Source organism: Notolabrus celidotus, chromosome 21 (genome assembly GCF_009762535.1).
Source record: "Notolabrus celidotus isolate fNotCel1 chromosome 21, fNotCel1.pri, whole genome shotgun sequence".
NCBI lineage: Eukaryota > Metazoa > Chordata > Actinopteri > Labriformes > Labridae > Notolabrus > Notolabrus celidotus.
In genome coordinates, this window is record NC_048292.1 from 20,181,563 (window position 1) to 20,208,396 (window position 26,834).

At 41.3% G+C, this 26,834-nt stretch overlaps 3 protein-coding genes across 7 annotated transcripts; 1 reads left to right on the forward strand and 2 right to left on the reverse strand.

Annotated features, from left to right (window-relative positions):
* Positions 1 to 639: 639 nt before the first annotated feature.
* On the reverse strand, positions 640 to 4,757 carry spx (spexin hormone). 2 transcript variants are annotated; one of them, XM_034673165.1, is made up of 7 exons: positions 4,665 to 4,757; positions 3,776 to 3,810; positions 3,177 to 3,260; positions 2,989 to 3,046; positions 2,566 to 2,628; positions 1,409 to 1,495; positions 640 to 827 (listed from the first exon to the last, which is right to left on the reverse strand). In XM_034673165.1, exons 2-7 carry the CDS (start codon positions 3,779 to 3,781, stop codon positions 763 to 765), a joined length of 363 nt encoding a protein of 120 aa, XP_034529056.1. In that variant the 5' UTR covers positions 3,782 to 3,810; positions 4,665 to 4,757; the 3' UTR covers positions 640 to 762. The 2 variants fall into 2 exon arrangements, with proteins under 2 accessions (XP_034529056.1, XP_034529055.1); XM_034673164.1 differs by lacking the exon at positions 4,665 to 4,757 and having other exon boundaries at positions 3,776 to 4,322.
* A 368-nt stretch (positions 4,758 to 5,125) lies between these two features.
* Positions 5,126 to 13,044, reverse strand: golt1ba (golgi transport 1Ba). 2 transcript variants are annotated; one of them, XM_034673163.1, is made up of 6 exons: positions 12,973 to 13,044; positions 12,814 to 12,863; positions 11,148 to 11,239; positions 9,731 to 9,909; positions 9,322 to 9,403; positions 5,126 to 7,228 (listed from the first exon to the last, which is right to left on the reverse strand). In XM_034673163.1, exons 2-6 carry the CDS (start codon positions 12,836 to 12,838, stop codon positions 7,190 to 7,192), a joined length of 417 nt encoding a protein of 138 aa, XP_034529054.1. In that variant the 5' UTR covers positions 12,839 to 12,863; positions 12,973 to 13,044; the 3' UTR covers positions 5,126 to 7,189. The 2 variants fall into 2 exon arrangements, with proteins under 2 accessions (XP_034529054.1, XP_034529053.1); XM_034673162.1 differs by having other exon boundaries at positions 12,814 to 12,976.
* A 1,373-nt stretch (positions 13,045 to 14,417) lies between these two features.
* On the forward strand, positions 14,418 to 24,756 carry recql (RecQ helicase-like). 3 transcript variants are annotated; one of them, XM_034673160.1, is made up of 16 exons: positions 14,418 to 14,546; positions 15,008 to 15,082; positions 15,951 to 16,178; positions 16,250 to 16,429; positions 16,509 to 16,615; positions 16,744 to 16,942; positions 17,028 to 17,194; positions 17,507 to 17,588; positions 17,671 to 17,819; positions 17,982 to 18,099; positions 18,259 to 18,397; positions 18,516 to 18,607; positions 19,388 to 19,604; positions 20,036 to 20,165; positions 21,385 to 21,562; positions 23,426 to 24,756. In XM_034673160.1, exons 2-15 carry the CDS (start codon positions 15,058 to 15,060, stop codon positions 21,532 to 21,534), a joined length of 1,983 nt encoding a protein of 660 aa, XP_034529051.1. In that variant the 5' UTR covers positions 14,418 to 14,546; positions 15,008 to 15,057; the 3' UTR covers positions 21,535 to 21,562; positions 23,426 to 24,756. The 3 variants fall into 3 exon arrangements, with proteins under 3 accessions (XP_034529051.1, XP_034529052.1, XP_034529050.1); XM_034673161.1 differs by having other exon boundaries at positions 21,430 to 21,562; XM_034673159.1 differs by lacking the exon at positions 21,385 to 21,562.
* The last annotated feature ends 2,078 nt before the right edge of the window (positions 24,757 to 26,834 follow it).

The window sequence follows — 26,834 nt, forward strand, 5'->3', positions numbered from 1 at the left end:
GCTCCTCCTTCAAAAGTGAAACCAAAATACTCCGAAGGGCGCTGACATCTTGAGCATTCAGAGTCAGAGTCTGTGCAGTAGTGTTCAGCAGGTTCCTCCTCTACTCTGATAATCCGGTGCACACAGTGCTGCAGGAGCCTCATTGGTCAACACAGCTGTCAATCATGGCGTTACTATAAACGAGGTTTTAAGCCACTGATTTTTCCCGCCCTATTTCTCAGAATTCTGCTGTGTCATCAAAGACATTCTAGAATTCTGCCTTTGATCTCAGAATTCCAGAGAAAAGTCAACATTCTGAAGAAAAGTTGGATCTAAAAATACTTTTAATTAGCCCCTCCCCTCTTTCCTGCTTTATCCCTCTTTTTATATCATCAATAACTAATTCAAAGTAAACTAGTCAGAAACATGAACACTGTGACATAAATCAGCATGATAAGAACTATAATGACAGAAACCATGTTTGACGAACATTTATTTCACCTGTTTCATTTTACAATTTGACCCATGTCCCATCTGTTAACATGGAGGAGGCGGGGCTTAATGACCATTAGTACAGTCGCTTAACCCTACTCTACATATATACTTTTAAAATCTTTAAGTAGAGAAAAACTGAAAATCAGACAAAGACTGATGTCAAAATGAATTCAAACTCTTTTTATTAAAACATCACATTTTAAACTTATAAGAGATCAATATTTACAAAAACAGCCATCTGATCCTCACACTAAGCCTCCGACAGCTTCACCGACACATGAAAGACGATCAGAAATACTCTCTCTTCCACACCGGCAGCTCCTGGAAATACATGTCATCTGGGTTTTCATCAGCTATAGACGACAGAGAGAGAAAAGACGTATTAAAACATGACGTTACAATACAGATCTTAAATCAAACATGAAGCAAAGGACACGTAATTTTTTTTATTCAAATTACTTAAATTTCCTTAAAATTTGCTGGTTAGTGGGAAATACTTTTTGAGATATGTCCTGAAAGGTGGGATTATTCGCAGTTAGAGAGGCATAATCTCAGTCCAAATAACACTACCCTTTAAATAAGACCATTAAATTCTCCTTTTGAATCTTCTAATCCATAAATTTAATTTAATTTCAGAAAAAAAAATTTGAACTGAAAATTACATGTAACCCATGGCTGCAGCGGAGGATGGAAATACTTTAATGTTTTGTTTCCGTCTCTACAAAGATTTAAAAAGTTGAGTGTATGATCTTTTGGCCTCATATTTCCCCTGATACCCGAGTTCATACTTCAGCTCTTAAGTTGAAAAGCTAGTAATTGAATGATAATGTCATTAAGCACTTCAACAGATCAAGTTACAAGTTTTTTTATAGTTATCTAAAACGAATAATCCAGATAAGGAAAAAATAATGGTTGATGTCAGATGTTTCCTCACCTCCCTCTTTGGTCTGCTGCAGGAAGTTGAGCAGGACAGTGGCAGCTTGGTCCACACTCAGCTTCTCCGTGTTCTGACTGCGGGTCTCTGACAGGGAATAAAAACACAGATTATCTCTACAGGTTTAAAAAAAAAAACACAAATTAGCTCTGACAGGAGACAAACAGCAAAAACAAGGTAATAAAACCCTAACAATGGTTTATGTCTGACAGGGAGCATTCACCAAACTCAGATTATCTATGAGAGGGAACAAATACTGAACAAAGATTATTTATGCTGGTGCACAAAAAAAGCAGGTTAATCTGACATGGACTAATCAATTAAAGAGTTATTTCTTCAGAGTAAATAAATATCTACCAAAACCACAATTTATCAATGACAGGAACAAACAGTGAGCAGTTTATTTCTGCAGGTAACGCAAGCTCAAAAGTGGATTATCTCTGACAATAAAGAACATCAAACACATTTAATCCCTGACAGGGAACCAATACTAATCTCAAATAATCTTTGACCTGTAACAAACATAAAACAGGTTATCTCGAATTTTGAAAAATATCTCTACGAGGTAACTTTCACAGATTATCACCAAATACCAAACACAGATGAACAAAAACAAGGATGATGTCTAACATGAATTTAACACAAATTACAGGGAACAATCACCAAACAGAGTTTTAAATTCCTTAACAGGACAAGGACCACACACAACAGATATATTATCTCTGACAGGGTTCAAATTTAAGATTATCTGTCTTGAGGAATTGACACCAAATACTGATAATCTCTGACATGGAACAAACAACAAAATCAGATTATCTCTAATGGGGAACAACCATCAAACACAAACTAGCAAACATTAAACACAAGACACAGATTATCTTTGATTAGAAACAAACACTAAACATGCATTATTTCTGAAAGGGAACAGGTACTACATTTAAATTATCTCTAACAGGGAACAAATCCCAAATTTGGATTATCTCTGAGAGTGAAAAAACCAAACACTGATAAAGTTTTCTCTGCAGGTTGGAGCTGACTCCACTCTGAGACAGTCTTAGTAAACCTTCCTTTGAGTCGTTCCTTTAAACTGAAGAGAACTAACAGAGTGTTTACCTGCAGACTGTGTGCTTCAGTAACGTATGAACTGTAATGAGTACCTAGGTGTAATGTGTCATAGACGTCTCCTTCTTTTCGGTCCTCTGAGATGAACCTGCGTCCCTCTGCAAGAAAATTGGACAAAATACGCATCTTACATCTTTCACGGTACTGTTTGGAGGATTTTAAGTAGCTTAGAGTCTGATGGAATAATTTAATCACTGTATTGTACTGGCCTTTATCTATTTTAAAAAACATTTTCTATAAGACAGATCATCCCAAACTTCCTGAACCACTACAACAAATCTGGAGATTAGTATTTATTTCATCACATAAATATAAACCTCATTGACAGGGACTGTTAAATAATAAGACTCTCTATTCGTTTACATGGCATGAGGTTTATAATCTGGTGTAATCTGTTTAAATTGGAGCACTTCCTGTCTCTGTTCTGAGCGTCTGTTCTGCGTAAGGTAAATACATACGAGTGCCCTTCAGATACAGCATCGCCTGCGGGGTCCAGTTTCTCCGCTGGAAAGAACCCTGAAATAAAGAAACAAAGAACACTATTTAAGCTCTTTTTTTTATAATCCGGTCCTTCTGTAGGCTCTCAGATTTTAAACTCTTAAAGCTTCACAGCCAGTTGGGTAAGAAGAGAGAAATTCAGCTTTACCTTTGGCGCGCTCCACGACTGTGAGATGAACGATGCCAGCAGTAAAAGGGTGAGTACATAAGCAAGTGTGATCGTCCTTAAACCCTGATGGGGGAAAGATGGATGTGATCAAACTTTTTAATTCACAATTTTTAATCCTGTAACATTCTTTTTAGAGAAAAACTCAATCAGGCATGAGCGTCTCCGCGCGTAATATGAGGATTACGCGTAAAGTGCGAGTAACAGGAATCACGTTACAAATCCTTAGTACCTCTATAACTAAGACTAAATACGTATTTTATTAATAAAGATTCATTTATTTATGAAAATATTTATTGAATTAAACCAACCATAATTGGGGGAAATTGTTTCATCAGGAGTTTGATGATGCGTAAAAGCCAGAGCTACACTTCTAAATACATAGAGTATAGAAACGTTTTTTGGTTTAATGTTTTCCTTCAAAGAAAGAAAGAAAAAAATGAAAAAAAAACGTTCTTTCAGGCATGCATTTGAATACTTTTTTTGTTTTTGTTCCACCTCATATATCCGAATAAAGAAAAGGAACCCTTGAAGAGAAACACGGATTAAAGTATCCAAAACTTTGCGCGCGGTGTTCTTACCTTCATGGTGTCAGAGATGCTCTGATCCTGGTGTCCTGCAGAGAGGATGAGAGGAGAAGATTCAGGTCTGTGATCCCTCCTCTTGAATTTATATCATCGGGGCGGGGATCCTCGGATCGCCCGCTCCTGCAGCGATAGGTCACGCCAATTTGATGAATCGGAGGCGAGTTAAAAAAGTGAATGAACGGAGTCACCGATCAATACGGCTTCGTTCATTGAGCAGCAGAGTGTACTGTAAATATGTCTGAATTAAAACAGCTACTGTAAGCACTTTCTGCTCCCCGGTGGACTTTTATGAGTCTTTTTGCAGGTCGTGGATATGAAATGTGGTTCGGCTGAGGGTGATGTCACTCTGGATGTGAGCGGTGATATCTCCCCCTCTGAGGTGTTATTGATATGTTTGCACCGGGCTCACTGGAGCAGAACGCGGAGGGATGAGAGCTGGGTTTTATGAATCAAAAAGCCACTGCAGATAATGAATGGAACAACAGGAATATTATTAACTAACAGAGCTGCCTGCAGACTCAGAGGGAGGGAGATACACTGAGGTCAGGGGTCAAAGCTACAGGAGGACAGAAGGTGTATCTCCTAGAAAATCCAATACATGCACAAAAACAACTTCAGATTTGGTAGGCTAAGAATAAACAATCATTAACAAAGTCTACATAACATGTCTGCAGCATTTGATCTGTGCTGTGTATTATTCTGTCATGCAAACCTGACAAACACCCCATGACATGTTTCACTGTTGGTGTGTTTACATATTTGATTGTTGCATATTTTGTTCAGGGTTGTTATCGTTAAATTAGTGTGAGATACTGAGGAACACACTCTTTATATGTTGTGTGTGTTGTGCAGCTCAGACGACGTTTATGACGCCCTCACTGACCTTCTGTTCACGGCAGATTCAGGTGAGCGCTCAGTTCAAGGTCTGTTAGAGTTGGGTGCTGCTCATTACATGATTGATCTCTGTTCTCCTGCACTGTCTACAAACTGCTCACACACACACACACACACACACACACACACACAGACAGACAGACAGACAGACACACACACACACAGACAGACAGACAGACAGACAGACAGACAGACAGACAGACAGAGACAGACAGACAGACAGACAGACCCCTCTATTGTTTTAAACTTTCCTCTGTCTCTTTATTAGTGGAGTTCCTCAGGGGTCGATTCTCGGACCTCTGTTCTTCTTCGTCTCTAGGATCACAACTTCAGGTCATTCTAAATCTTTGTGTTGTGATCTCATGCAGATATGTTTGGTGTATTTGGTTGTAAATACCTGATGTATAAAGAGTCAAAGACAGGACAGAAACAAAAGACAGGAACAACACGTCTGGCAGATACAAAGCAAATTTTTAAGTATATTTACAAAAGTGCCGTACAAGAAAACATTGTCATTTCACAGGGAGCTCCAGGTTCACCTGGACGCTCTGAGCAGAAAATCCACAGCAGGAGGATTCATGTTTCAGTTCTCTGGTTGGCGTATGTCTGTAAGATAAAGTATTATCTCTTTCTTAAAAACAAACAAACAAACAAACAAAAGAAAGATAATCAGAACAGAGAGTTTAAGGACTAAGGTAGAGAGCTGAAGCCCACGGAGGTAAAGAACTAACCTATGAGAATAAAAAAAGTCTGTCGTTCCACAAAAACGTGAAGCAGTAACTGTTTAAAGATTCAGAGTTTGGTAGTGTGGAGGAGTGTTTGTTCTCCGCTTTGAAAACTTGTTAATAAAAAAGTTAACTGACAGATGAGACCTGAAATAACCTCTCTATAGTCCTTAACAAATGATGTTTTTTTTGCGTTTGGGTTTTCTCTGTTTACGACGATGACACTGAAACCTCCGTGAAGCAAAAATCTGTAACAGCCAGACTTGTAGTAAACGTTATTTAAAGAGTCTTTAGTTTGAAGGTTATGTTTTGATGCTTTAAGGAGAGATTTGAGACACAATACCAGAAGTGGCCACTGACTGAGAGGAGGCGCTGTAGTCTGATTTTAGAATGTCAATGCTGAAGCTAGATCAAAGAGTTCATGGCTAGTTAGCCTGTTAGCAGTGTGCTTATTAGCTACAGCAGTTTGCTAGCTTCTAGCGAGTTAGCTTATCTGGATTAATGGAACCCCGGACCCGGACGTTAGAACAGTTCAATCTGGATCAGATCTGGATTAAGCAATCCACTTCTTTTCTATCCAGGGTCAGGTAATCCAGTTTACTTCTGTCCTGGTTTTCAAAGCACAACTGGATTAGATCAACCTGATCCAGAAGCATATAAAAGGATTAATCAATCCGGATTACCAGAGCTCTACATGAGATTTCATACATTAGCCACAGGGGGCACCAAATCCATGCATACTGAAGCATCCACAGAGCTGCTCTGAATAAATACTTCATGTTTGGTATTGATGTTTTTCCATCTACAGGTTAACCTACATTTACCCCTTGTAATCCAGTCATAATCCAGGATTCTTCTGGGGTCAGGATAATCCAGATTATTTAGATCAAAGTTAACCCAATCTTACTCAGAAGTTTTCAACATGAGCTGAAGGTTCATCTGGTTTAAACCAAAACTGGATTATATGATCCTTTTTCTTTAGAGTTGTCTAGATTTGATCCAAAGATTTAATCAATCAGATTATTTTGAACACCCGGGCCCAGGTGTCTTTCAGAGTGAGGTGTAGCCACGTCCTCGTGTGACCAGACTCTAACAGTGGTCGTAACAGATACCAGTAAAATCCCAAAGAACCTCAGTTTCCATAAAGTGAGGCGTCAGTTTAAGAATAATTTATGCTGAAGTTCTCTTCAAGCGTAACAAGAGATGACGTAACAGGGAAACATCACAATAGCACACTCGGTATTTAAATAGCTGCAAGACAAAAAGAAATAAAGCGTCACAGAGTTACTGCAAAGACACAGAAAGCAGGACTCAGAAAGCTTTCGTCCAAATAAAGTTAAAGCACAGGCACAGAAAAGTGACAGTATGGCACGCCGCAGCTCCGCCTCTTCAGCGCCCGTTGATCCGGTTCTGTCTGTTCCTCAGAGGAAAAGAGTCACGTAGACGTGGAGTCCAGGAGTCTTCAATCTTCCATTTTCATGCCAGATGCACTCGATGGTGAGGGATCAATAGCACTGCGAGTATTTATTGTAGTGACCTTAGTGACTCCAGCGTGCAGTAACAGACGGGTGGTGCGACGCTCTGATGAACCTTTGATTGGTGGCGCTGAGCAGTGAAATTACAGACAGACAGGAAGCAGTCTCTGCCTGCTGAAGGAGGAGGAGGAGGAGGAGGTTGAGGAGGATGAGGAGGAGGAGGGGGGACAGGTCGCTGCTTTAAATCAGCTGATGGGACTTTGTTTTATAAAAGCTGCTGCTCTCACAGCTCCTCCGGGTACAAAGAGTCTCTGTTATACCATCGTGTTGCTCTCGCCCACTTTGTCCACGTACTGAAAGAAGAGAGGAGAGCGTGTCAGGTGTCGCCTTCACGTCTAAAGAATGATCACACACAGAGAGACATGTAGAGAATCAGTGAGATGCTGTTAGTGTGAGTTAAACCGATGATGGCCGCCCACTATCAGGAAACAGGTACTGATAGAGAGCATGCATGACTTACGGGACACAGCACAGGACGAAATAGACTTATATATCAGATCTGCATAGGAATTGAGTCTGCAAATGTGTTTATTGATATTTCTGCTTATTGTGACATATTTTATTTGAGTTTTTATAAATGATTCACATCACTTGAGCTTCTCCATTTAAGGCTGAAGGATATGTAAATCAATAAACTGAAACAATTGATTCAAGTGTTGAAATTAAGTCATAAATTCAGGAGTAGAAAAGTCAGAAAACACAAAACCTACCAATCAATGATACTTACACTAAATATTTATTAATCTACCCTGATAAAGTACATTTTCATGAGAGTGCAAACCTGCAATAGAAACTCGCTTCTTTAGGCGCCTCTATAGGCTCAGACTGACACTCTGGGATCCTGTCTTTCCCTCTCTCCTCTGTCTGTCTCTTACTTTAACTCTTCCTGTCCCATTAAAGTTACTAACCATAGACCTTTCTGGAGCTTCTCATCGTACCTAAAGTCTCTAAAAGTAGTATGGGAGGTAGAGCCTTCAGTTATCAGGCGCCTCTCCTTTGGAATCATCTACCAGTCAGGGCCCGGGAGGCAGACACCCTCTCTACTTTTAAGAGAAGGCTTCAAACTTTCCTTTTTGATAAAGCTTATAGTTAGAGCTGGCTCAGGCTTGGACCAGCTCTTAGTTATGCTGCTATAGGCTTAGACTGACAAACTGGGATCCTGTTTTTCCCTCTCGCTCCTTTCTCTGCCTGTCTCTTACTTTAACTCTTCCAGTCCCATTAAAGTCCCTAACTATAGACCTTTCTGGAGTCCCTGAGCTCGGTTCCTCTGGATCTCTGCTGCTGTGGACGTGCCAGACTCCAGCTGCTACAACTACTACTATCCATCTCACCACTATCATCTGTCTCTCTTCATCTCCCTCTATCCCTCTCTCCAACACGGCCTCAGCAGATGTGTCTAACATATGTCTGGTCCTGCTGGAGGTTTCTGCCTGTTTAAGGAAGTTTGTCCTTGCCACTGTAACTTGCTAAATGCTGCAAAGTGCTCTGCTCATGGTGGATTAAGATGAGATCAGACTTAGTCCTGTCTGTAAGATGGGACTGGATCGTATCCTGTCTTGATGTTGGGTCTGGTTCATGTGGCTCCATTTTTAAAGGATTCATGCAGCAATCTTTAATATCTACATCGTGTTTACTTTGGTGCCACCTGTAGTGATAAACGGTAACTGCAGGTGTGTTTTTGAACTCTAAATAATCTGTCAAACTGATGCATGTTTATAACAAACATTTCCCCTGTGTTTGTGAAATTTGTTGTCACACAACATTTAAAGCAGAAAACAATTTTGAGGGTGATTTTTAAATATTAGTCCTGCAGTGTGTGCCGTCAAATTCAAACAGAGAGATGAAGTTAAATGATTTGAAAGGATTCCCAGCTGTATTGAAAATAATATATATGTTTTTGTTTCTATCATGAGACTTTATGAATATTATAAAGCACGTTAAACACGTTAGCATGCACGGGAAAATCGGCAGTGACTGACCACGACTGCTGATTGTCCTCAGAGCCTTACGAAGGCTTCAATAAAAACACAAAGACAGAGAGACATTCACCTCAACACAAAGCTTCCACACCACAGCATGGACAGAGCATGCTCAGTAGCCACAGCGCTAAGTCTGATAGTTCTGATTTAAAGGTCTGTGATACTCTGGAACATGAGATCAGATTGGAGTCATTTGAACTTCATGTGTTTATAAATCAATCTCTGTAATCTGTAATCTGGTTGTGTTATTTAAAACATGAAGTCAGGAGCTCGGCGGTCATTGATCGGGCTGGTTCTGTTAATCTGTAGTTTCATCAGGGTGAGTAATAATAACCAAGAAGAGGAGCCATGCTGCGCGTAAACAAAGAAACAGAGATGCTATCGCTGCAGCGCTGCGTTGTACTTACTGCACTGATGAAGGGGAGGTTTAGGATGGAGCCCAGGACCGGTATTCTCCTGATGAAGCCCACCACTACCGGGAAGAAACCCCTGAACAATACGAGAGAGAGGGAGGAGAGTCAAGGACAGTCAGATCAAAGTTAGTCCTGATGCTATGACAAAGCTAACATCATAAGAGATCTTTAAATCAATCTGAAATCCTTTCTGTGCTGTTCACCTCGTGGTTTTCAGTTTCTGTGATCCACTATCTACCTGTAAGTCGAGTCAAACTGTACGTTAAAGAAAACCTCAGATGCTACATGACCACCCTGACATCTCGTCCATAAACGCTGCTTTCATTACGGAAACATAACAACAGTATCTCACGTCTCAGCTGCTCCTGAGCCGTCAGTCTGAACCCCTGCAGCTTCCTCATACCTGAACAAGAGGAAGAAGCCGTAGACCTCCAGCACGACTCCGATGATGGGCCAGCCGATCAGCACCACAAACACGCCGCCCAGGAAGAAGCTGGTGGCCTTCATCTTGTGCTTCTGGAAGAAGAAACGGAAAGTCCTCTCCAGCCCGATGACGAAGGCGAGTCCAGCGACGAACAGGATCTACGCGGAGAGATCGGAGAGATTGATTTGAAGTCATGAGATCAAAACAGACATCTTTTCTTTTAGAAATTCATATTTCTTTCCCATCAGAATTCACAGAAAGAGTATTGAGATCTAAGGATGACAGATTAAAGTGAGTTAAATGTTATAGTTGTTTAGATAAAAGTTGTGCAGTATTAGGATGTAGAGATTTGAATCTGAAGCCCAGTTTTTCAAACATCTGCTGCTTCATTTTGGACCATAATAAGCTCCAGACTTTATACACTTCATATTTGTGATGGTGTGTTTGTGTTCACATCTCAGAGTATGATCACTTTCTTTCAAAGGTTTGTTTTCACAGTTATTTAAAAGCTGTTAGGACTGCAGGGGAACATAAGCTTTTATCGCTAAATGCTGCTTTTTCACATGACAGACTAAAGTGCACGTCGAGGATGCTTTTACCTTCTTAAATAAAATGTACAAAGACATAAATTATAGCATATTTAAACTGAAATCTGCAGCCGTTTGCAAATATTGTGATTTCAATCATCACAGTGGAGGAGATTTTAAAAAAGCTTTATTTGAATGATAAGGATGCCTCCCGGACGCCTCCCTTTAGAGGTGTTCCGGGGAACATCCAACTGGGAGAAGGCCTCGGGGAAGACCCAGAATTCAGTAGAGGGATTATATATCCCGCCTGGTCTGGGATCGCGTCAGGATTCCCCAGAAGGAGCTGTAAAGTGTTGCTGGGGAGAGGGATGTCTGGGTCGATCTGCTTAGACTGTTGCTGCTGCGGCCCAACCCCAGATAAGCAAAGAAAATGAATGGATGGATGGATGGATGAACATTTCTAAACTTTACAAAATGTCATTAAGGCAACAAGGTCCTGCTGAGGACTCGTGCTGATCTGAACCTGTCTCTAAAGGTGTACCGAGTTAGTCTTACTGGATTCATTCATACATAATACTTCTATATATACATTAATAGTTTCACAACTAATGACAGCTGAGTTCTCTCACGCCTGAGCTCAATCTAAAATGCATATCTGTGTCTGTGTGTGTGTGTGTGTGTGTGTGTGTGTGTGTGTGTGTGTGTATGTGTGTGTGTGTGTGTGTGTGTGTGTGTGTGTGTGTGTGTGTGTGTGTGTGTGTGTGTGTGTGTGTATGTGTGTGTGTGTGTGTGTGTATGGGGGGGAGTAGGTTGCAGCTGTGTGTTTTCTCAGCGTCACAGATAACATCAGCCAGAAAGAAGAAACTCACGTTTCCGATCGCCAAGAGAGCTTTGTCGAAGAACAGGATCATCCCGAAGAAGAGGAAGAACACGCCGAAGCCTGTTAATCCCATTCCAATCTCTGAGAGAGAGAGAGAGAGAGAGAGAGATGGTGGGGGGGGAGAGAGAGACACACAGGGAGAGAGAGAGGTAAATCATTAAATGTATGTAAACCACTTCAGACTTGTTCAGCTCTGAGTCACAGTTTCATTCTTCAAACTTTAAAGCTTCACAAAAGATCAGTTAATGATTGTTTGATTTCTGATTCTGAGCCTGTTATTAAAGTAAAAGTAGGAGTAAACATTTTAAACATTAACATAAACATCTATATCAGAGGTCATATCAAGCACAAAGCAAACAGAGCATGTTTGAAAGGGAAAGGAGGAAGGTTAGACTTATGTTATCCTGTCTTTAATCTACTTTTCAAAGATTATAACACAAATATCCACTCAACTTTCATCTTTACCTATATCAAAATTATATTAAATCATATTTCTTAAAGTGAATTAAGATGTAGTGTGATTTAGCTCCATGTTGAAACTCTTTTACAGATCCAGATTATCAAACATTTACTCTTCATTTGACCTCAGTGTCTATACGTCCTTCCCTTTAAGAAATAGTATCTAAATTTGAATTAATTCAGTTCTTACTCTAAACATAACTTGTGCTGTGTTAAATTCTAGATCCACTAAATTATAACACATGGGATTTTAAAAACAGAGCACTGTGAGGATGCAATATGCTGATATCAGCTAATCAGAAGATAACGTGCTACGCTCTGATGTCACAGGAAGTCAATGTTAATCTGATGTTGTGCATCAGGTTAATGCTGACAGGCTGGTTTGCAGATTCACCTGTCGGATAATCTGATCTGATTTCTGATTTGGTCAAACGTGAAAGAAAGAGTCAGCTGTGTGACAGGATTATTTAATCTCTGAGAAAGATCAGACATGGGATGATGTGTCGTGGGCCACCCTGAAGGGATTCTGTTTCGCATAATCACCTGCTCACTATACATTAACCTGCTCATTACCCAGCCTTCAACTATATATACAAACAACCTGACTTTAAGTATTGATCAAAAGATGATTTATTTATGCAGCTAATGAAACAGACCTTCAGTTTTGAAGGATGCAAGCACTTTCATGGTCACAGATATTCAGAGTAACACAGATTCAATAGAGGAAACAGATTACAGAGTTATATCATTACTGTTTATATTCTCAAAGGTTAAATACAGGACAGATATTTAATTCAGTATGTCATGTATTTTAATATATACATCTGAATGACCATGTTAAGTATCCTCATCATCTCTATAATAACAGCAGACAGCAGTAAAGTAAATAAAAAGCATCATTCTTCTCATAATAGAGAAACTGAACTAGCTTATTTTAAAGAGAGCTCCGTTTATCACTTTCTATTTGAAGCCGGATGCAGCATAACAGAGACATATTAATGACATAAATAAACACTGATTTAGATCCAGAGACTTCTAGAAGCATCCCAGCAGAGAGTGAGATTCATCTGTAAAAGTTGTCTCCTTGTCATCACATTAAACACAAAGCTAACTTTCCTCGCAGAGCATGCTAAGTGCTGTTAGCAGCTCAGATGGAGCCGGTGAGACAGAAAGAGTGAAAACACAAAAAGTCTTACTCTGAGAGTCCGTGAGGGAAATCATGTTGACGGGGAATGAAGAAGTCCAACTAAAAGAAATAAAGAAAAGATCACAGTAACTATTTTAACTCTCCTCCAGCAGTATTTTAGAGATGACAGCTGCCACTGCAGCAACAGCCACGTCTTCCGGAAACACACCTTCTCCTGACGTCGACTTCCGGGACAGCGCTGTGTCGCGTTCAATGCACGTCGTACATTTCAACTTCAAAGCATGTTCAAAGCTAGAAACAAGTGAGGGTAAATAGTTATATTAATCATGAACAGGACTATGAAATATCCCCCCAAATATGTTGTTTTTCTAAACGAATTCCAAATATACCTACAATCGTTTAAAATAATGAGAGGACCAAGAGCACTTAAAATATATGATTCCTTAAAAGAATTCCTTCCTGAATTGTAAAATTATTTCATCCCCTTACTGAAATTATTTATTTTCTATGTATGTATAATTTTATCATTTACCTTAAATTACCATCTGAAGCTGTATTATTTCTGCATCTTTAATGATTGTTTATCTATGATGCTCCTTCTGATTGGAAATGTTAGTGTAATCAATGAAAATATATATTATTATAACTATTGTATTTTTTAGAATATTTTTTTACTCCACTTTGGCATTAACTAAACTGTTCATGCCAACAAAGCAATCTGAACTTGATCTTAAATAATCCTGTAGTGTTTTGTTTTTCGATAATGACCTTTATTTTGTTCTGATTAAAAGGTTACCATTATAAATATCCACATGCTTAATATTTTTAAAGATTTTCAAGCAGAAAAATACATTTTTCTAATATATTTATACAATTTCTTATACGATACATTTTTGATCTACTAAAAGAAAGAAACAGGTTTCGGTGAATTTTTAATTACCTTTTTAAGATTGTGTGTTTTCTTATAACTGATTTCTCCTGAACTAATTTACTAATTTACTTATTTTATAATTCAACAACAATATACAATATTTTGTATCTTTTGTACATAGGTAATTCTGACTATTTTGCGCTTCTGTACTTTATTATTATTTTATTTTATCAAATTCTATTTGATCTTTATTTCTTATTTTATTCGTATTTATATCTTATTTTATTCCTTCTTCTATTAATATTTTGACTTTCTTACATACTGTTTATAAGAGCTCTGTAATGACTGAATTTCCCTCCCCGGAATAAATAAAGTGTTTCTAATTCTGATTAGTATATGGAATAAAGCGTGTGAGGGTTATACCACACTTATCCTCAAAGTGTACTTTATTTTATGCTGGTGTATCACACAACAGAATCATTTTATTTCACAGCTCCTAAAAATGGGAGAGATTTTGTAATTTTTGGATGAACACGGTTTGTGAACGCATCACTGGCACTGCTGATACATAATATCCTGAGTAATGTCTGTCAGGCAGCGCTGATGCGAATCTGATGAACGAAAGTGATTGTTTGAGGCCTTTTTTCTGCTTTTATCTCATCAATGTTGATATTTTTGTAATTCAAATATTAATCATATATGAAAAATGACTCACTGTAGGAGAGAGGGTGATCATACAGAGCAGGGTGTAAAGTATAGCTAGCCTGGTAGTCTTCACTCAGGGTGTAACGCCTCCTCAACTCCTGACCTCTGACCCCGCGTCACTGCTCTTGGCGGCTGGATCTGTCTCTAGTGGCAACCGAGGAGTTGATTCAGCAACAAGAGGGGAGGCTGGACGGAGTCTCTGGATGGTTAGTTACTTTTAATCCATACTTTTTACAAAGTCTTGTGCCTTAAGGTTCTGTTCATGAAGCCAGACAGAAAAAAGGAGGATATTTAAAGTACCCGGGCTCGTTTAGTGAGCTAACTGTAGTGACAATAAGGCAAACAGGATGATGAAGCAGGTGCAGTTCAGTTAGCACTAGCTTAGTTAGCTAAAGTGAAGTTACCTTCACTTTGAATTTATCTGATTGGCACTAATTATCGTACTTAAAGTTGTCTTTAAGCTTGAGGTAATAATAAATAAGTATGTAGTTAACTTTCTTCTGTTTACAGGGGTTGACAATGTTGAATATGGATGATATTTTAATGCTAATGTGTCTCTTGTTGACTCATCCAGCTCTCTTTCTTTAACTTTATCTCTTCAGTAAAGAAGGATCTTTCTGAACCTTGCATAAAAAGTCTTAAATGTGATTTCTTCTCTCTCTTTCAGGGAATTAGCATCTCTGACAGCTTCTCTCTGAGGGTATCAATCTTTGAAACATGGACGGTGTAGGCAGATCTAATGGTGGGTATGCGTAAAAATTATGCTTTGTACATTTGCCTTATAACAGACCTTTGAAGACCTCCTCTGCAGAGCTGTAAGGTGTGTGCTGCAGGTGTTTTGTTACGATGTTTGTTTCAGGGTCTAATGATGGATAACGCAGCACCTGGGGGAAACCAGGCAGGTGCAAAGAGAAGGAGTGAGATCATTAGCAGAGGAGGTGTGATCCTCAGAGGATTAGTACCTGAGCAGGTGTGAGACCTGGCTGTCTCCTCCCATATCAACGCTTTAAAACAACTCCTACTCCATCTCATCTTTATTCCTTCACTGATTCTAAAGTTAATGAAATATAAAACATGGCAGTAATACATCTTTGTTTCTGGACTTCTTGACTTGCATGCATTAACTACACCCAAAGGCATATTGCTGATTTTATTTTCCAGCTTGATCCAAAGATTATGGGACTACAGTTACACTTTTCTCCCTAGTATTTCTTAAATCTGCTGGTTTTATGGTTGTACAGTAAAGTACCGGTAATAACTGTCCTTAAATTGTTCAATTAAAAAAGAAATCCCAAATAATTTGCTGCAAATCCTCCAGAGAGAAGCTAACATTTGAGTTTATGTTGCACATGTGACTCTTACAACTTAGTTCTTCTTGTTTTGCAGTAAAATCATGTTGTGGTTTATTTTTAAATGTTCATTTAATCACATGTTGCAGCTTTATTATTCCTACTAAAAGCCCCTTAAATGTTTTCTTCATCAGCAGACTGACTCTTTTATCAGGTCAAGGTTTAATAATCACATTTTCATGATCAGTATTGATTTTAGATCCACTTTCATGTTTTTGCACCAGAAATTGATTGACCCTCCTCCGTGTGTGTTAATATCAGACGTTCAGGCCCAGCTGGATTCGGTGGAGGAGGAGCTGGAGCTGGTGGAGCTGCAGATCTCGGAGCTCCTAGAGAAACAGACGGAGCTGACGGCTCAGAAGAACTCTCTGCTGCAGCAGCTGGAGAACGCCTTTGACGCTGCTGAGCCTTCATCCTCATCTTCCTCAAAGCCAGCGAAGGCCAATGCACTGATGAGCAAGCAGGAGTTACAGCGCTACGATGGAGCAGGTAGTGTGCGTGCATGGAGTCGGTGTAACAGTGTGGATGAGTTTTTGTGTTAATGCTTTCATTTATGGTAGATTTCCCGTGGTCTAAAGAAGTGGAGCAGCACCTGAAGGACTCGTTCCAGCTCTCCAAGTTCAGACCGCTGCAGCTGAGGGCCATCAACCTGAGCCTGTCCGGCAGAGATCTATTCTTAGTGATGCCCACAGGACGAGGGAAGAGCCTCTGCTACCAGCTGCCTGCCATCTACTCGAAGGGTAAAAACAGCGACACATCTGTCCTTACACCACTCATATTTATCAGCACTTAGTCTATATTTACTTTGTGTGTTTACAGGTTTCACCCTGGTCGTCACTCCCCTGGTGTCTCTGATGGAGGACCAGATCATGCACCTGAAGTCCATCAATGTGTCTGCAGCAACGCTGAACGCATCCAGCAGCAAGGTGACGACAGACGACCGCGTTTATTTGACTTCAGTTCTCTCTTTCGTCTGTTTTTATCTTCTCAAACTCAAACAAACTTCATGAGCCAAAAGGAAACTTTAAAATGAAACACTGAAATGTGTTTTCAGGAGCATGTTAAGACCATCATGGCCGGGATGACAGACCCTAAGTCCCCGGTCAAACTTGTGTACGTGACTCCAGAGAAGATCGCCAAAAGCAAGCTACTGATGTCTCGTCTGGAGAAATCGTACAACGCCAACCTACTGAGTCGCATCGCCGTGGACGAGGTTCACTGCTGCAGCCAGTGGGGGCACGACTTCAGACCAGGTGAGAGGAGCCGTCTGGGGTGTAGATCTTTAAAGAGCACACTGAAAATTCAGACCTGATTTAATCTTTGTGTGTTCCTCTGCAGATTATAAGCTGCTCGGCATCCTGAAGAGACAGTTTCCCAAAGTCCCGCTGCTCGGCCTCACCGCCACGGCGACCAGCAGCGTCCTCAAGGACTGTGAGAAGATCCTGTGTGTGCAGCAGCCAATCACCATCACTGCATCCTTCAACCGAGCCAACCTTTACTATGAGGTGGTTATCATGGCAACTACACCCTCTGTCACACACACCACCACCTGCTTCAAACACAAACACTCATACAGGATGTTTGTCCATCAGACGCCTGCTGATACACCTGTTTGACCTTTCTCTGCCGGCTGCTGCTTTAAAGCCTGAAAGATAGAGCTGTGTTTGTTCATTTGGTCTGTTCAGAATAAATATAATATATGGATAAAATCTGAATTAATTAAATATATTAACTTAACTCATTTGTAAAAGCCAAAGCTCTAGCAGTAATACTTTTCACGAGCTGTGAAGTAGAAAACAACCTGTCTGTTCTTTCAGGTTCGAGTTAAAAACTCCAACAGTGATATATTGATTGGTGACATCGCCTCACTGATCAAGAGCAGATACAAGGACCAATCAGGTAAAACATAGCATCAAAGCTAACATACTAACATCGACACAGAGACTTAAGCAGCTCATGTCTCCCGTTGCGTTTCCTGCAGGGATCGTGTACGTGTTCTCTCAGAAGGATGCAGAGTCTGTGTCATCCGAGCTGCAGAACAGAGACATCATGGCGTATCCGTACCACGCTCACATGGAGCCTGAGGACAAGTCCCGCGTGCACAGCAAGTGGACCTCCAACAAGATCCAGGTATGAAGGTGTCACAAGTGTCATGAAACTGATTTAAAGTCTGTCTGTAACGACTGAACCAAGCAAAAAGCCTCAATGATTCAGTCTGAATGTGTCAACACAAGAAATACAACACTGCAGGGGTCACATTCTCATGCTTCAGTACCTCACTGTGTCCTCTAGGTGGTGGTAGCCACTGTGGCGTTCGGTATGGGCATAGACAAGCCTGACGTCAGGTTCGTCATCCACCACACCATCAGCAAGTCCATCGAGAACTACTATCAGGAGAGCGGACGAGCAGGTACGCCCGATCTATTTCAGGACGAGGGTTAAAACTGTCTCAGGTCATTTGACGGCTTCATAACGATAATTTTTAGAAGAACAAATTACAAGTTCATACCACTCTGTATGTCGGTGTTGTTAATACACATCAATAAATCTTGTTCCCTTGTGTCTGCAGGTCGAGACGACCGTCCGGCCGACTGCATCGTCTACTTTGGTTTCTCTGACATCTTCAGGATCAGCACCATGGTGGTGATGGAGAACGTTGGCCAGCAGAAGCTGCTGCAGATGGTCAACTACTGTCAGAACATAGACCGGTAACACACACACACACACACACACACACACACACACACATACACACACACACACACACACACACACACGTGATGGATAGTAGTGATGAACTTGAGTGTTGTGTTTTGCCGTGTGCAGGTGTCGGCGCTCTCTCATGGCGGTGCATTTCGACGAGGTTTGGGACGATGAAGGATGCAATCAGATGTGTGATACCTGCCGCCATGCCAAAGGTGTGTGTGTGTGTGTGTGTGTGTGTGTGTGTGTTTGTGTTTGTGTTTGTGTTTGTGTGTGTGTGTGTGTGTGTGGTTAGATAAGATCCTTCAACAGACATCAGACAATCACATCCTCTGATTTACTCAAGGAAAGATCAAACACTCCCCCCATAGAGTCAGAAGGCAAAATGAAAAACACAAAACTGACAAAAAGGGGAGGAATTAAATATGATTAAATATATATTACTTAAATAATTACAAATCAATTAAATTAAATATATTAATTTATTAATGTATTCATTCAGCAATTTATTGATTTGCTAATTTATTTATATATATAATTGATTGATTATTTAAGTATTAAAAACTATTTAGTGTCTATGATTTTATCTGACTGTTCTTATAAGGTCAGTGGATATAATCTCTGTTTTCTGCTCATTTAAACCCCAAAAACCTTTAATGAAATTCTCTCTAAATGTGAAGTCCTGTGTTTTCTTGATGGACATCCAAAGAGGAGAGGTGGTGTGTTTTTGCACCAAATTCTCTCAGTTTGTACCTCCTTGTGTTGGTCACTTTGGAAAACATCAGATTGTAAATTTAATTGCAGAACATTTCAAAAGTTTTTATTTTTCACTTTTTAAAAAACTATGTTACTTTAAAAAAGTTGAAAAAATATGGCAAAAAATCTTCAGACCGTCGTCTTCAGTTTGCCTGAATCCACTTGATTAGACGTGTGTGTCATGAAATGAGATCATTTATAATAATGACGAAGAGATCTTGTGACCTCCACCTCTGCAGACTCCAGCACCGTGGACATTACCCAGTATGCCCGGCAGGTGGTGCAGATCGTGGAGCTGGCGACGTCGATGGACGAGAAGCTGACTCCTCTGAAGGTGGTGGAGGCATGGATGGGGAAGGGTCCGGCCAAACGTAGGAAGATGATCCAGACCACGTCCCTGTCCCGTCTGCATGCCGAAGCTGTGGTGGTGAGGCTGCTGCTGCAGGGTTACCTGAGGTCAGCAACAAGTTCAGTTTGTCTGGACTTTTACTCAAATAATATTAGTGACATGATGTACGATACTATCTTATTTTCTTCTAATAGCAGCTCTTTTTAGAATGCTAAAAAATTAGACATTTTCCATTTCCTGATTTAATTTTTTAATTATTTTGTAATGAATAGATGTTGGCTGCTGATATAAATACTTACCTGAAAAGGTATTGCAAACATACATCACCTGTTAAAGTTTAAATGCATTCATTCTCTGACTCTGAGGCCTCATGCATGTTCATACTTTGTTGGTAAATACTTCAACCTTTCTCTCTCTGGTCAATATTTTGCACTTTTTTGCATAAATTCAAATATTTCACTTAATTTTGTAGTTTAGGGACAGTTTAGTCTCTGTCAGTGTCTCAGGTGTGTAAACTCTCACTCTGTGATGGCTTTAGGGAGGATTTCAGCTTCACTCCGTACACGACATACTTCTACCTGAAGCTCGGTCGCAAAGCTCCTCTGCTGAAGAGTCCGACTCACACGGTCAGCATGAAGATGAGACCGATGTGGACTGAAGCTGCTGCCGTAAGTAAATGCTGCACGAAGAGCTTGAGAGAGATTATTTTTCAATACTATGTTTTATATTCTGTTACTCAAAGAAGGCTTTGAAAAGATCTTTAATCGAATCCAAACCATATCCTGTATAACAAATGGACTTAGTCTCGGTGACGTCACCCATCTGTTCCTGAAGCCCTGTTTTGAAGCCAATCATCGGCGGCTGCCATATTGGAAATGCTGAACTCAACCTAACTTCTGTGGACCTAGTGTGAGGTAAAGAGGCAGGCCTTTAGCCTCCTCGCTAACAGCCAATAAGGTCAGCCACGCCCTTATTTGGGCAAAGCTCGCAAGTTTAATATCTTCAAAAATAACGAGTTATATCAATTTTCCCCGTACAGTGTGTGCTGATAGAGAAATGAGCTATTCAGACCTAAACTGTTTTTTGAACCAGGCTGTAAACATGTTTATTTCTGCTGTAAAGATTGGCTCTTTGAATGGGTGTGTATGTGGTTTCTGGTGTTTTTGCAGCCAGCCTCTAGTGAACACTTGAGGAACTGCAGTTTATAGCACTTACTTCACATTTTAAGACCAAAGGTTGCTGCTTGATTGAAACCATGGACTCTTTAGAAATACTGAGAGAGCAAGAAGTTTTCCCTCAAAACAGCGATGTTTCAAAACTTTAATTTAACTTTTTCAGATTCATAAAACAGTTAGAATTTAAGTTGGATGGTTTTAAAAGCTCTTCATACTCTCTCTGTCTCCTGTGTGTGTGTGTAAATGTGATGTTTCTTCAGTAATCTCTGCTCTTTGTGAAGTTTTTCTAACTCTTTCTTCTTCTCCTGTCTGTTGTGTGTCTGTCGTGTTGTGTGTTTGTAAATTTGTAAATCCATGAAGGTAAGTCTGAAAGCTAAATGTTGATCAGAGTGTTTTTGATTTTAAAATCTTTGAAATATTAGATTAACCTTCACAGCTACTGACGACGATCATCAGCACTTTAACGTGTAACTCATAGATTAGTTTGTAGCTGTAGATCATCCCTCCTCTCGTTAATCTATTAATGCTCGATGAATGATTCTGTTTGGATCCGTCATATTTTAATCTTTATTGAAAGAGGGATTCAATCGAATGAAATGGGACTGATTGATTCAACACGAAGATTAAAGATCGATACAAACAGGACTGAGGTCTGAGTTCAGGAAGTGAACTGAGGATTCTGTCCCGTGTCCTTGTCCCCTCCTCCCTGTAGGTGTCTGAACCCTCTCAGGTAAAGTCTGTTGTTAATGACCTGCAGGTAAAAGCTGAGCAATGCAAGGGAAAAGCCAAAGAGGGAAAGAGATCAGTTCAGAGCGCTGGAGACACCCCCAAGTCCAAGAAAGTCAAGACAGAGCTCCCCTAACCCCCCGAGCAGAGGACGAGCTGACGAAGTACAGTCCATCATTCTTTACTCTGTCTCATTCTGTCCTCGCTTTGACTTCATGCTTTGGGTCAGACCGCCTGATTCCTGCGGCTCTAACAAATCACCCAAACCTTCAAACGCTGAGCATGGCGTCACCTCGGCGCTCCGGACGCAGGCTTGGGTGATAAAAGGCCGGAGAGAAAAAACACAAAGTACAAAAACAACTCCTCACTTGTTCCTCTCTCTCTAGTTCCTCTGCTCCTCTCGTTTCCTCATCGTCTCTCCTTCCCTCATTTCATATCTCCACTTCTCTCCTTTGTTCCACTCTATTCTTTACCATATTCCCCTTCTTTCCATGCCCCCTTCTTGGTCTCATTTCCTCCTCTCCTCACTTCTCCTACTCTTGTGTCTTTTCCTCTCCTTTCCTTATCTCCTCTCCTCACCTCGTCTTCTTTCAGAAAAGTCCTCTTCACCTACTGCGTCCTCTCCTAGTCTCCTTTACCTCTCCTTACTCCCTCCCCTCTTAGTCTCCTTTACACCTCTCCTTACTCCCTCCTTATGTCTCCTTTATACCTCTCCTTACTCCCTCCCCTCTTAGTCTTCTTTTACACCTCTTCTTACTCCCTCCTCTCTTAGTCTCCTTTACACCTCTCCTTACTCCCTCCTTATGTCTCCTTTATACCTCTCCTTACTCCCTCCCCTCTTAGTCTTCTTTTACACCTCTTCTTACTCCCTCCTCTCTTAGTCTCCTTTACACCTCTCCTTACTCCCTCCTCTGTTAGTTTCCTTTACACCTCTCCTTACTCCCTCCTCTCTTAGTCTCCTTTTCACCTCTCCCTACTTCCACCTCTCTTAGTCTCCTTTACACCTCTCCTTACACCCTCCTCTTTCAGTCTCCTTTGCAATTCTCCTCACTCCCTCCCCTCTTAGTCTCTTTAACAGATCTCCTTACTCCGTCCCCTCTTAGTCTCATTTACACTTCTTCTTACTCCCTCCCCTCTTAGTCTCTTTTACAGATCTCCTTAGTCCCTCCCCTCTTAGTCTCATTTACAACTCTGCTTACACCCTCCTCTTTCAGTCTCCTTTGCACTTCTCCTCACTCCATCCTATCTTGTGTCATCCCCTCTCCTTTCCTTATTTCCCCTCCTTGTCCCCTCTGCTAAATTTCCATTATTTCCTCACATCATCTCTTCTTCTGCTCTCCTAGTCTCCTTTAGTCCTCTCCCCTCCTCACATCCCCTCATTTTGTTCCTTTTCTCTCCTTTCCTTGTCTCCTTTGTACTCATTGTCTCCTGTCCTCCTCTTATTTAGCCTCCTTGTCTTCCCTCCTCATCTCCTTTCGTGCCCCCTCCCCGTTTTGTCATCTTTCCTTGTCCCATGTCCTCTCCTTGTCTCACTCCCTCCTTTCATAGTCTGCTTTACTCTTTTCCGTGGATTGATTTGACATGACGGGTGATCAGTTTGTCTCTGGTGTGGCTCATGTTAGTGAAAGTTAATAACCGTCGTCAAGGGGTTTGGATCAGAATCAGAATCAAGCATCAGTAAGAGAGCTTGGTGATGAAGTAAGTTATGAGTCAGGGTTACATGTTAAACATGGCTGCCTAGTAATGACACGTCGTGCATGAGTTCAGGGGGGTGGTACATAAATCCCGTCAGACTCGAGGTACCGTCTCTGAGCATCAACACTTTTATCACCCAAGCCTGTCCCTCAAACCCTGGAGAGCATGCTGCCACTGACTGTCACTAACATTTCAGCAACATCCACCTTCTCTCACTCACTTCACGATGAAGGCCAAGCTTTAAATCATGGATCTGTTACTGTGTGTGTTAAAGAGACTGGCCTGTTCCTCCTCCCTCCGCCCGTCTCTGACTCTCCTTTTCATGGTTACAGGAACCCGCTGCCGAGCCAAACGAAGAGACCTTAGACCCCGTTAACCTGGACGACAGCTGCTCCCCACAACCCAAACAGAAACTATTCAAAGACCAGAGGAACTTCTGCAGGAGAGGAGACTTAAAACCCGGCTCACAGGCGGACAAAAGGACGGAGAGAGTGAAAAATCAGCTGGGGGACGGATGTGAAGAGGAAGAGGAGAATGAGGGGAGATGCACTGAGCTTCAACACGTCGTTGAGGTTGAGATTAACATTATAGAAAACTGTGATGGTTCAAAGACGCCATCAAAACCAGTTAGCTCCAAACGTAAATCCACCACCCCTCAGAGAGCACGTAGGAAAGCCCGTACAGACACAGCAGCAGAAGCAGGAGGCGACTCCGCCCCCAACACGGTGCCCAGCTCTCCGTCTCAAGCCTCTTTCATTTCTGAGAGTGCAGCCGAGGAGCTCTGCCACCTCAGGAACTACTACAGCAAACAGCTCAGGAGGATCAACTACATCTCCCATGAGTACCTGGGGCAGCCCGCCGAGACCGGAGTGCTGGCGTGCATTAGGGAGCCTCTGAGGAGCCTGCGTCTGCCTCGCAGGGTGACGATCGCTCAGACGGCTCGCAGCCTATGGACGCGAGTCAGTGGCCGGAGGAAGCTGATTCAGAGATGATGTCATTGAGTTTGTTTGTACAGGTGTGTTTGTGAGGAGATGTTTACACCTGATGTTCGACTGTAAACACAAACGTTTGACCTGCTGTCTGACTTGAAAGACTCCTGGAGTTCATCCAGCACCTCACAGCTCTGAGTTTGGAACTATTAGACACTGAAAAGGGGATTTTTCTATAAAACAAACAAACACGAGGCATCAAATGTCTGACACATCTTCAAAAACAAACAGCTGGTCTTGATTTAAAGGTGCACGTCTCTTTGTTTGGAGCCGAGTCTTGAGTAGAGCTTAAGATTTATATTATTTCATCATGTGTGGAAAAGAAAAGAGGATTTTTTTTACGATGATTAATTTCAGTTTGTTTCTCTGGTGGATATTCAATCCCAGTTTTTTATGTTATTTTTTTACTGCACAGTGACAACAAGCCTTAATGTTCAGCAAAATATCACTTAATAAATAATAAATTAGGATTGTTTCTTGTTCTCTTTGATGAGAAGGATGAGCGCCCAGGGAAGAAACCTGCCCTGTGGCGCCCTCTACTGATAAGTTACCTGCCCTACCTCATGGCTCCTCATGTCCTGAGGGAAGCTGTACATCACTGGGGTTATGAAGCCTCTGCCTGTCTCGTACTTTAACTCTGCCTGTCCCATTAAAGTCACTAACCATAGACCTTTCTGGAGTCCCTGAGCTCCCTTGTGTCGTAGGTTCCTCTGGATCTCTGCTGCTGTGGACGTGCCAGACTCCAGCTGCTACAACTACTACTATCCATCTCATGACTATCATCTCTCTCTCTCTCTTCATCTCCTTCTATCCCTTTCTCCAACACGGTTTCATTAGATGTGTGTCTAACATGAGTCTGGTCCTGCTGGAGGTTTCTGCCTGTTAAAGGAAGTTTGTCCTTGCCACTGTAATTCGCTTTTGATCTTTAAGTTTGGCCCATGACATCTCGGAGAGGCGTCAGCTCCCACCGTCCCTCATATCCACCTGTAGAACGTCTTTACGTTACAACACAACCCCCAGAGAAGCATGCATGAAAGCTGCGCTGCATTAAAACAACCAAAACTACTGCTTACTTCTTTTACTTCACTTACATTTCCTTTCTTTTCATGCATTTCTTCTTTGCATCTATCCTTCTACACTTCATATTTATCTGACATTTGATGCTATTTTACATTTACAAGATTTTCTAATTGTTAAAAACTTCTATTTAATCATTTCTGAAGTCAGAACCAATCAGCAGACGGTTCTTCTTGGATCTAATCTCCAGCTGATACTTTGCTGCGTGTTAGTCTGCAGCAACACCTCCTGTCAGAGCTGAGTAACTGCAGCCCACCTGCCTCCTCATCCTCCTCTTCTTCTGCAGGGAGTCTCAGCTCTTACAAGACTTTCAACAAAAGCCGCCCATCTTACACAGCCACGTGAGGATTATTCCAGATATAATCCTCTCTGACGCTTTAATCTGGAGCCGTAGTTTGGATTATGTGGAAACCTTTGCTTCGTTTATGATTGTTAATTAGCGAGAGCTCACGGAGAAGCAGGCGTGTGGACGAGCTTCTCTGTACGTCCTGATTAAGCTCTGATAAGAGAGTTCATTACGAGGCTAACTGCTCCTGAACTCAGATAACAGGAGGAGAGATGAACGAGTGGAGGAGAACGAGAGGAGAGAAAAACACACAAAGTTTATCAGATCAGAAATGATCTCAGCTTAATGAAGAACATAAAGTTCCTAGAGAGCTTTTATAAATATTTACAGAAACGACTCCTTGCTTTTTCCCCTCTCTAGTTCCTCTGTTTCTCTCCTTGTCTCGTTTCCTCATCGGCTCTCCTTCCCTCATTTCTCTGCTTCTCTCCTTTCTTCCCCACATCTCGTTTCCTACTTCCCTTCTTTCCCATCCCCGTTCCTGGTCTTATTTTCTCCTCTCCTCTCCTTACTCCCTTCTCTCATAGTCTCCTTTACGTCTCTCCTCACATTCTACTCTTTTGTCTTTTCCTTTCTTTCCTTGTCTCCTCTGTACTCCTCTCCTTGTCTTCTCTTCTCTCCTCTCTTCTTCGTCTTTCATAGCCCCTCTTCTTCTTTCCTATTCTACCCATTCATCTTTTTCTTCTTATCTTTCTCCCCTTCTTAATTAGTTCTGTCCTCTTTCTTCTCCTTGTCTCCTCTCTTAAACTCCCCTTGTTTTCTCTCCTTTCCTTGTTTCCTCTCCTAGTCTCACCCCCTCTTCTAGTCTCCTATACACTACTCCTATCTTCTCTCACTCTTGTTTCTTTTGTACTTCTTTCCTTGTCTCTACTCCTCCCCTTGTCATCTCTTACAAGAGTCCTTGTCTCCTTGTATCTCCTATTGTCTCCTCTCCTCATCTCCTTTTCCTCTGTCCTTTCCTCTTGTTTCCTCTCCTTCTTCTCTCCCTCCTTGTCTTGTTGAGATTCATCCTTATTTTTTAATCTTGTTGTCTCTTCCAGTATCTTCTGTCTCTTCTTCTCTCCTCCCTCCCCTAGAATACTCTCAACCTCTCCTCTCTTAAGTCTCCTCTCCTAAACTCCCCTTGTTTTCTCTCCTTTCCTTGTTTCCTCTCCTAGTCTCACTCCCTCCTACTCTACTCCTATCTTCTCTCACTCTTGTTTCTTTTCTACTTCTTTCCTTGTCTCTTCTCCTCACCTTGTCATCTCTTACAAAAGTCCTCAACTCCTTGTATCTCATTTCCTCGTTTCTTCTCCTTCTTTTCCTCCATGTCTTGTTGAGATTCATCCTCTC